General features: G+C 39.7%; 1 protein-coding gene across 1 annotated transcript in view; it reads left to right on the top strand.

Moving 5' to 3' along the window:
- The window catches only part of LOC308396542 (acyl-CoA:lysophosphatidylglycerol acyltransferase 1-like), a 75823-nt gene that overhangs the window by 36273 nt on the left and 29649 nt on the right, over positions 1-9901 (top strand). Inside the window, exons 5-6 of the mRNA XM_080881927.1 lie at positions 1-208; positions 8856-8982. The exon at positions 1-208 is cut by the window's left edge and continues 72 nt beyond it. Of these exons, the coding sequence (XP_080738053.1) occupies positions 1-208; positions 8856-8982 (335 nt within the window). The remainder of the gene's footprint in view (positions 209-8855; positions 8983-9901) is intronic.

Raw genomic sequence — 9901 nt, 5'->3', positions numbered from 1 at the left:
AGGAAGTGGATAGTGCTGTTTCCTGAGGGCGGCTTTCTTCGCAAGAGGCGGGAAACGAGCCAGTTGTTCGCCAAGAAGCACTCGCTCCCCCATCTGACCCACGTCACGTTGCCTCGTCTCGGGGCCAGCCACGTCATACTGAAAACTCTGGGAGCCCAGCAGGAGAACGGCAGTGTGGGCGGCGACACCAGCATGCTGAACACGACAGGTAACTAAAACACACACATGGGAAAAGCCTTTGGTTTAAAGTGAGACAAACTGATATAGAAACTGTTAGTTTAGACTTGGTGCCAAGGCTGAAGGTGTTCTTTGAAAGTGCAGGATTTTATCTCAGGAAGTTTTCTGGGGTTTAAAAAGCAGAGTCTGGATAAAGTTGTTTCTCCCTTTTTTTTTTTTTTTCTTTTTTCTTGGTTTCTGTGAACTCTCTCCCGTTTACTGTAGTTATTTGATTTTTTTTTTTTTTGGTAGAAAAGCTGGGATAAATCATGCCTCAAATATGAAACCTTAGATCATTACCTCTGCACGTCTCTGTCCTTTAAACTGTAGACGACTGGTGGTAAAGACCACCAGTAGGGCTGGGCGATATGACCCAAAATTCATATCTCGATATTTTTTACCTAGACGGCGATATAAGATATCGATTTTTTTTTTTTTTTTTTAAAGCCATAAAGTAAGAACAAAAAGAGAGTTCTTAGTCAAAGCTGTGTCCCAGATGTCACACAGGCACTTTTATTAACATAGAGCAGATGTACATAAAATTTACTCAAAAATAAATTATGAGCATTTATTAAATAATAATGCTCCATAAATAAAAGAAAACAATGTTGTTTTTGTGCATAACAAAAAGCTCACAATTGTGCAGTCAAAATGTAAACTAAAAGACAATGAGCATAATAACAAAGACAGATTTCACAGCTGCTCTGTTCCCAACTTCTACTGTGTGACTGACAGCATTGAGTTTGAAATCTTCTTCGTAACCACGTCTCTTAACAGGTGCCATTTATGGTCCTTATACACAGTAGGGTAATATTACGTTGAAGCACAGTACGTATCACTCCGTGAGGCTCCTCGGTAGCCGTAATGCTCTGACAATCCATCAAGCGGTGCAGCTCCGTAGCTTACCAAAGTCGTACTAAAACATTTTTTGACAGATTGCTGAGCGCCGTGTTCCACATAAAATCGGTTCGCGGCCATCAAGCACAACCAGAATTCATACATAAGGCGCGCCGTCAACTTTTGAGAAAATGCAAGGATTTTAGTCCGTGCAGCACCTCTGGGCTGCATGGCGTTAGCGTGGTTAGCTCGTTAGCGTGGTTAGCTAGCTAACACGTTGACGCCGTCCAGCCCCACGCACGGGTTGATGCGCAGTAACTCGTTAACGGAGATTTGCCGTGTCCATCTTGTCGCTTCCTGCAGGTGAAGTGATGGGGGAGGAGGGGGAGTTGTGTTCAGTGAAGGAGAGGCGAGGCCGAGTAACGTTGCGTCAAGACAAAAGTGGACGAAAGAGAGGCAAACTTGCGGCTATATAGTTATAATGTAACATAGACTATATCGATATAAAGGATATTGTCACATCTTATATCTCGTATAAAAAATATATCGATATTTTTTAAAAACTCGATATATCGCCCAGCTCTAACCACCAGTGAAGGAAAGGACTGACACGCACAGAGGTGCCAGAAATTGCATCAGTATCCCTGAAAACCCCAGCCGTGATTTGCAGGGGAGTAATTTTTCTGTCTAGAGACCAGCCCTAAATACAGCCAATGAAGAGGATGATAATGCAGCAATTAACAAGCTTTGAGGGTGAAAATTTATTTATTTATTTTTAACTTTATTAAAATTTGTAACAAATTTTATTTGTCAAGCGTAACTTTATTCTGTTTTCCCAGTGGCTCCTATGGGCCACAATAAGCTAATGTTGATTTTTTTTTTTTACATACTGCTGGGTAAGCTGACCTGGAGTATTATAGCACATATGGTCATTTCATCTCAAATCAAGCAATTTGTGGAACATCTATCCCAAAAATCGGATGCAATATTTGAAAGTGGATCAAAAGACAGTTTAACAAAACACAATAACAGTAAAAAAAAAAAAATGTTAAAGGATTCGTATATGAAGCTACAATTTCACAGCATTGTTCAGACTTTGCATCATGAAATTTTTATGCATATCAGAGACGGTTTAGCAGAAGGCTTGGTTAAATTCAGATGGAGTGACCCTATATAAAGAGTTGAACTTTCACCTGACATGTGAAAGTTCCTAAATTGATACCAGCAGGAGAGACAAATTGCTGGGAGCTTTGTGTCTGTCATTCATTCATTCATTCATTCATTTATTTATTTATTTATTTATTTATTTAAACGTTTTAAAAATGTGACAAATATGCTGATCCACCTTCTGTTGGGACCACAATTACAGCCACAGTAGTTTATTATTACTTTGATGTGAATACTATAAATGTGTATTTCTAATTGGTAACTAAATCTGTAAAATAAATGTAGCAGAGTAAATGCTGTGCAGTTTTTAACCTATGCTAGCTGTGGGTATCATGACGTGAACATGGGATGGCTGCTGTGGGCTGCTGCAGATTTAAGGGTCACAGCAAACTAAACAAGTAGTTTGTGTGCATATACAGTTTGTGTTTTTGCTTTGTGGATGGGAGCAGCTGAAAAAAATCACTTTTCTTCATATTTAAGCTTTTTGAACCTTCGAAATTGGATAAGCAGGGAAGTTAGATGGGTTTAATATTTAACTCTTGTTGTCTTTTACTTGCAAATTTTTGAACTACATTTAACAAGCATCGTATATTGTAGAAAAACATGATCTGGGTCCATTGTTTCTGTATGGACACACTGCAGCTCCACCATAAACTACGCCTCTGGTCATCTTTACTGTTGTAATGTTATTAACTTTTATGTTGAGAAATAATTTTTAGTTGAGAAGGGAGTGAAACCGTCATGCTGTTGAATCCTGTTCCCCCCCTAGTGGCTCCTTCCTGCTGTGGCTTCCATGATAAGTTTAATCCGGTTACTTTCAGTGGCCTTTAAGTTTTCCTTTAATGTGTCACTCACCTACCTTTTTGTACCTATGGATATATGCAGATCACAGTGTGACTGTGTGACATTTTTGGAGTGCAGGAAATGAATTTGTCTATCTTTTCTAGAAGAAATATCTTTCATATTACAGTTAAGATATTAGTTTGATCATTACAGATACCACCACTACAGTGTCCACCCATTGTACAAATCTAGGAGGTTCCAGTTTTTCCAGATGTGCAGGTAACTTCTTACTGCCATCAAAGTACTTCTAAAAGAAAGAAGCCATATTTGGTTTGCTGGGACAAAGCACTGCAATGTCTGACCTGTCAGTTTTTCTATACAGCAATTTTGCTTAAAAAAAAACAACCCATAAATGAATTGATACTGAATGTATCAATTAGGCTCCTCCCACCAGCTTCCAGTGGAGGCTGTGCTATTGCTCAAGTATAACCAAGAAACAGTGGATCATCATTACAATAACAGGGAGGGAAACATGCCTGCAACTACATGCAGAAATTGTTGTAAAACTCTAGTGTGGACTTGCATCAATGCAACTACACGATTTGCTCACATTTCCTGTTCAGTTGTTGATGGGCTCTTTGGGGTGAGGGGTGTGACAGGTGTCATCTTTGCTACTGCTGACTTCTCCCATAGATTTCCTTTTTTGATTTGTTGAGGGTCTTGTCTCTCTCCTGTAATGTTTTTACTACCAATTCCACCTCAATCAGTCCAAGACGCAACTTCATACTGCCCTCAGGGATCAATCCTCTAACATGTACCCATAATAAACTCTTATAATTAAATACATATTCTCCCAACGTTTCCTTAACACATGACCAAGAAATATGAGGATAAATTAAATAATTGATTTATTTATGTATGTATGTATGTATGTATTTATTATTATTATATTTATAATTCATGAAATCTAGTCTTACCAATCCTTTCTCAATTTGGGCCCTATTTCAGGAGGACCCACTTAAATCTGCTCTGTGGACTAATATTGGAATACATGTTTTGTTTTTTACTCAGCAAATTTATCCAGATAACTCAGTAAATCTGCTGCTTGGAGCAGTCCTCAGCAAAAAGAAGGCATTAAAACAGCGATAAATGTAAAGCTTCAACGAGTCTCCCCCCCCCCCCCCCCCCCAATGCCTGTGTACGCTGCACACTCAGTGTCGACCCAGCGGACTCTTCTTGGCTTTCGTTCAGAATCCATTTACGGGGGTTTGGTGTTAATAGCAAATTGGAGGGACTTTGAGCCAGCATTATTGAGAATGTGGCCCAGACTTTAGCCTTCCTCAAGTTTGCTAGCGCAGCTCTGTGTCCTACAGCCTCAGCACTAACAGCAAGATGCTGTCTGATTACTCCTCTGCAGGACAGACACTCAGACTGAAGATGAGGTGTCTCTTGATTGGCCACTGTAAAATTTAAATGAGTACAGCAGCTTTATTTACATACTGACGGTGCTAAATGTGCATTTTTTTAATGCACCGGTCTGATTAAGTTCAAAATATTTACTGCGTTAACAAACGTAGGTGTGTGCAGAGGTTTTTGTGTTTATAATCTCCATCAAGGCAAACTATTACGAACGTTTTTTAAGCATTTTAGGCACGTCAGTCTTATTCATGTGTAATCGTGCATTATAATTTGACCTTGCTGTACATCCAGTTCATATCCTCGTTCATGTTATGTCCTTTCCTCCGTTCCAGCAGCTCAGGAGGAGGGGAAGCTGGTTGTTGCAGCAGGGCTTGTCCTTCCACTTAAATCTAGCTAATGGCATTAAAACATAGGGCAAGAAAATACACGTGCCCAAAGGAGCGTTGTGTCCCTCACTACCCTGTGCTCTTCATTTGTGTATGTGTGTGTGGCTGTCTGATGAAAGACACAGTTCTGTCTCCCTCTGACCCTCACTGATGCTCTGCAGAGGTACCCAGAGCTCGCTGACTCACTCGGAAACAACCGGGCCACTTGGAGAAAATGGGATTTGATGCAGCCATGCAATGTCACCCGGGCTGAAAATGCCACTCGGTGCAAACACAAAGATTAGCACAGCTCTGTGGAAAGGGCTGTCCCTTGGACCAGTAAGGTGTGTGTCATAAAACTGTATTTACAGTTGCCAGGAAACAAAGTTCGCCATTGTGAGTCATTTAGGGTGGGTCATTAGGGAGCTCCTAATCACCCAAAAGTCAACATGTTCGATAACACCAAAAGTGGTTAAATCCACTTTTCAGTCAGTAGGATAGACAGACAGTTGTAGGCTTAAAGTGCAGCAATTTGGCCTGAGGAGTGGCCTCAAAGAGAGACAGTGTTTCCTTCCTCAAATTGTTTACCAAAGGATGGGGCCTATCTGTTGTCATTTTAAATTACCGTGGCCGGTGCTGTTACACTATTGTGTGCCACAGCATATAGGGTGCCAACAATACTTTGGCTCAGGGCCCCATTCTTTGACCAGCCATTCACGGGAGACTGATAGAGAAGGGATCCAGTTACCCACACAGGGATAACTGACGTTAGCTATTTCCATTAATACCAAGGATGCCTGTCAAGTCACTAATATTGGTATGAATCAGTCGACTTGCTCCTCAGCTGCTTCTTTCTGTCTTCTGTCTGGTGTTGAAACTATAGAAACAGAGGTGTGTACTCTTAAAGGTCAAGCTTTCTACGCACTCGTCTCTTATCTAGATTCATAGAAGTGTAGACAACCTTTGTAATCAGTTATATTGTCCCAGCTGCCCAGAAGAAATCCAGTAACCCCCACCGACGGGCCCGCATATATATCCTCCACAGTTTACAGGTTCCCTGCAGGTCACTGATTATGTCTGCAGATTAGGGGTTGATAAATTAAATTAATTACCAACATGAATAGGTGACACCTTCACATTTAAAAAAAGGTTACTTAACAAACACAACAGAATGTTTCTCGACTCCGTGTGGATGACATGTATATAATTAGACAGTTGTTTCAATAAATATTAGAAAGCAGTACCCAAGCCTTGCTTCATCACATCTCACTTTACATTAATAGTGACTTTACACCATAATGCGGTGCATCATCTTCGTCCTTTTCTCACCCCACATGCCACTGCCTGTTCACAGCCTTGTTACTTCCCGGATCGACTACTGCAACTCTCTTCTTTTTGGTCTTACTCAAAAATCCATCCACAAGCTCCAACGCGTCCAGAACTCTGCTGCTCGTATTATCACCAGGACCCCTTCTATCCATCACATCACGCCTGTCCTGCAGCAGCTTCATTGGCTCCTGGTCAAATATCACATCAATTTCAAAATACTGTTGTTCACATTTAAGACTATTCATCATCTCTCCCCTCCATACCTCCATCCCATCTCGGTGTCTGAGATCTTCTTCTCTTTCTCTCTCTGTCCCCTCTCCCCATCTTGCCACCATGGGGAGCATTTGTTTTATGTCTTATGCTTTTATGATTGTGTAAACGGCTTTCTTTTATGTCGCTTTTATTATTCTGCTGTGTACAGTTTCCTTGAGTGCTTTGAAAGGCGCTTTAAAAGAAAATTTATTATTATTATTATTATTATTATTATTATTATTATTATTATTAATAAAGTTCACCAGAATGCAGACAATTAAAAGCTCAACATTCAAAATGCCAAAAACTCAAACATCAACTTTGACACAGGTTATTTCTTCAGCTCTGCAGTGTTTATAATGGTCTTTACTCTGCCAAGCCTCAGTGGCAGTAGAAATACCATTGTAAAATTGCATTTATTATTATTATTATTATTATTATTATTATTATTATTATTATTATTATTTTTTTTTTTTTTTTATTTTTTTTTTAAGACCTTTATTTCCTTTTACAGTTTACATGGTACACATCATTTGAATGACTGTTACTGAAACTGAAGCATATCTGGATGCCTTTTATCTGGGTAACCCATTCAATCCTGTTAGTGTTTTACCACTTTGTGCTGATCATTCATACTTCTCACACCCGAACAACAGGAGCAGTTAAACTTTTGGACACTGTGATGTTTTTGTTTTGTTTTTTCATCATGTCAGATTTTTGCTGGCATTTTATTAAATCCATTTTTTTTCCCTTTTAGCAGTGAAATGCTTCCCGAGCCTTTGCCTGCAACACAAGCCCAAACTAATGCACCCCTATATTTAACAGTTGAGGAGGGCTATTCTCTTCATAAAATTCTTCTTTTCTGAATATTTGTTTCCTCATAGTCACTGCAAAAAATAGATATTTTTCCACTTCAGTCTTGTTTCGAGGTGGGAATGCCTCTTCTGTGACGCTGATTTGTGCCGATGGCGTAGCGTTGTAAAATGGTACAATCTTTCTGGTAGTATTCTGCAGTCAAACAGGAGTACACCCTAGAAGAAACACTGGCTTGATTGTCTCTGGGGGCAGCTAAACTTTTGCTGTGTGATAATTAAACTTTTTGCAGTTCACAAGGAAAATTAAACATAGATGTTTAAATTTTAAATGCCTACCTTTTGGCAATTTAGTTTGTAGAATTTGCCAACATATCTAGAGTAACGGGTCAACATAACCTGTTCCTGTCAACATAACCTTATTGATTTGTACTGACCTGACAGGTCACCTAAACAAGAGCAACACGTGAAGTGTAACTGTCTGTACTCCACTTGATAACGTCTCTGCTGCACTTTTTAACTCCCTTTCCCTGCTTTTCTCTGCATTTTGTTCCCATCATTTATAACTAGTTTGCATTATTTCCCTTTTTTCTAACTGCTGTAGTCAGTCATCTGTAAAATTTAGCTCCAGTTTGTGACACGGCATATTTACTTCCCATAAAGACGCCAGTGTGTTCTGAGGGGGAAGTGCTTGCTGCACAGTAACAGCAGACAGGACTGCGACCTTAGCAGTCAAATATGCTGCACTGCTCCACGTCAGCTTTGCTTTACAGCTCAGACTGCTGGTCTCCTCTGTTTTACATTTGACAAGCCTGTTCCGAGTATTAGCTTAAGGGAAAGCACTTTTTCACACCATCATCTTATGTTTTGCAGTCCCGTTAACTTAATTTGATTCCCAGTGTCAGTTGTTGTTTTCAACTTCTTCGTTGTGTAGTGATGGAAGAAGCAGGTTGAGGACATGTTGAGACTGGCTTGTGTTTTGCTCTCTCTGCTTTTTTTTTTTTTTTTTTTTCCCTAGAAGGAACACAGGTTGGAAGGCTTCACATCGCTGTAATGTTAGAGTCATATCCAAACCTGTAATAACAAGAAGCAGGAAGTTGAGTGTAGGTTCGACAAATTGGCCTTACACACATCACTTAATTTATTTTATTGTCTTTGTGATTATGAGCAGGTGAGCACAGACTTGACCCTGCTTAATGCAACTAAATACTCACCCACATGCACCCTGCAGCTGACTCCCAGATTTAATCGCATGTCTGGCATTCCCTCCCCCATCTGTCGTCCCCCGCTTTCCCGTCTATTTTTTTCCCTCTTGCCTTTTCCATTAGAACTAAAAGTAACAACAACAGTAAGAGTTCGCTGATAGAAAAACATGTTATGAAAGATTAGCTGTAGAGGTGAAAATGTTTCCTTTGCTATGACTCACAAACATAACTGCCAGCCAAGTTCTGTCAAACAGGGACTTCAGCTGGTACTCCACCAGTCTTTTTGGCAGGTAACCAGCCCTAATTTGCATGCTTTGGTATTTTATTTAGGAAACCTTCTGATTACAGATACGGTCTTAAAGCGGAAAAATCAGGATGATCTCAGCTATTGAAGTGTCAGTGAACGTTTTTGGATGACTGATTTTATCCAGTTCTTCTCACTTTCTGCGTTTGTGTTTCTTCCCTGGCAGCTAATAAACGTAAAGGCTTGCAGTGGGTTATAGACATGACCATAGCGTACCCCAAAGCAAGACCGATGGACATCCAGACCTGGATCTTTGGCTACAGGCCTCCTACAGTCACACATGTACATTACAGGTAAGAATTAAATGTTGGATCGTTAAACTCTCCATTTACCTTTAGCATTTTCACATGAGATGCAGGGAACAGTAAACTAATCTGTCACATTCACAGGAGGGAAAACAGAACCACAATGCAAATGTACTTTGCAGCACGCGTGCAGCAAAGACTTTGTCGCATGAAAATCACATTACATCACAAAATCAGACAGCGCAATGTAGGGAGAGGCCCATGTTGCTGAATCTTGAACATGTTAGTTGTTAATTGAAGTGCTGTTGTCATATGCACACCGCACAGTTGTTACACTATTTTGTCAGTCTCCCTTCTGCCAGTGCAGTTATAAAAATCCTAATACGCATATTAACACTAAAATAAATACAAAGTTACGTCTGTGTCGGCAGAGAGAGTTGATCAGCCACAGTGTTACTGTGCTTGTTGTGTTTTCAGGTCATTATTTAAGGTCAGTTCTGTCATTCAGTTCACATAGGCCGCCTCCTTATGTCTTCCCAGCAAACAAAAGTTGTTGTTTTTTCTTTTTTAACAAAATAAAAATAAGCTTGAAATCAAGTCACTTAAGCTATAAATGCACTGGTATCAGACATTTAATGTCTATCTTAAGATGTTCAGGGATTTTTATTTATTTCCCTAAAGCTATTAAATTTGCTGATTTATCTCATCAGGCTGCTGTTCACATTTCTGTTTGAGGTTTTTTTTGTGTTGTTTTGTTTTTAAAGTGTGAAAGGGTTAGGAAACTTTAAAAAATAAAACCTTAAAACTAACAGCCAGAAGAATGTTAGCATTCAGATCCAGTTGTACCTGTTCAGCTGTTATCCATCCACTTGTGATTGTAAATTTGAGAGCACTGAATTTCACGTTGTTTTTTTGTGTGTATTGTAAGTTGTGTATTTTGTAATACTCTTTACTCTTCACTTTGGGT

Source organism: Rhamphochromis sp. 'chilingali', assembly GCF_963969265.1.
Source record: "Rhamphochromis sp. 'chilingali' genome assembly, chromosome: 5".
NCBI classification, from domain to species: domain Eukaryota; kingdom Metazoa; phylum Chordata; class Actinopteri; order Cichliformes; family Cichlidae; genus Rhamphochromis; species Rhamphochromis sp. 'chilingali'.
The sequence above is the reverse complement of the archived record's forward strand: the minus strand, read 5'-3'. Positions and strand labels throughout refer to the sequence as shown.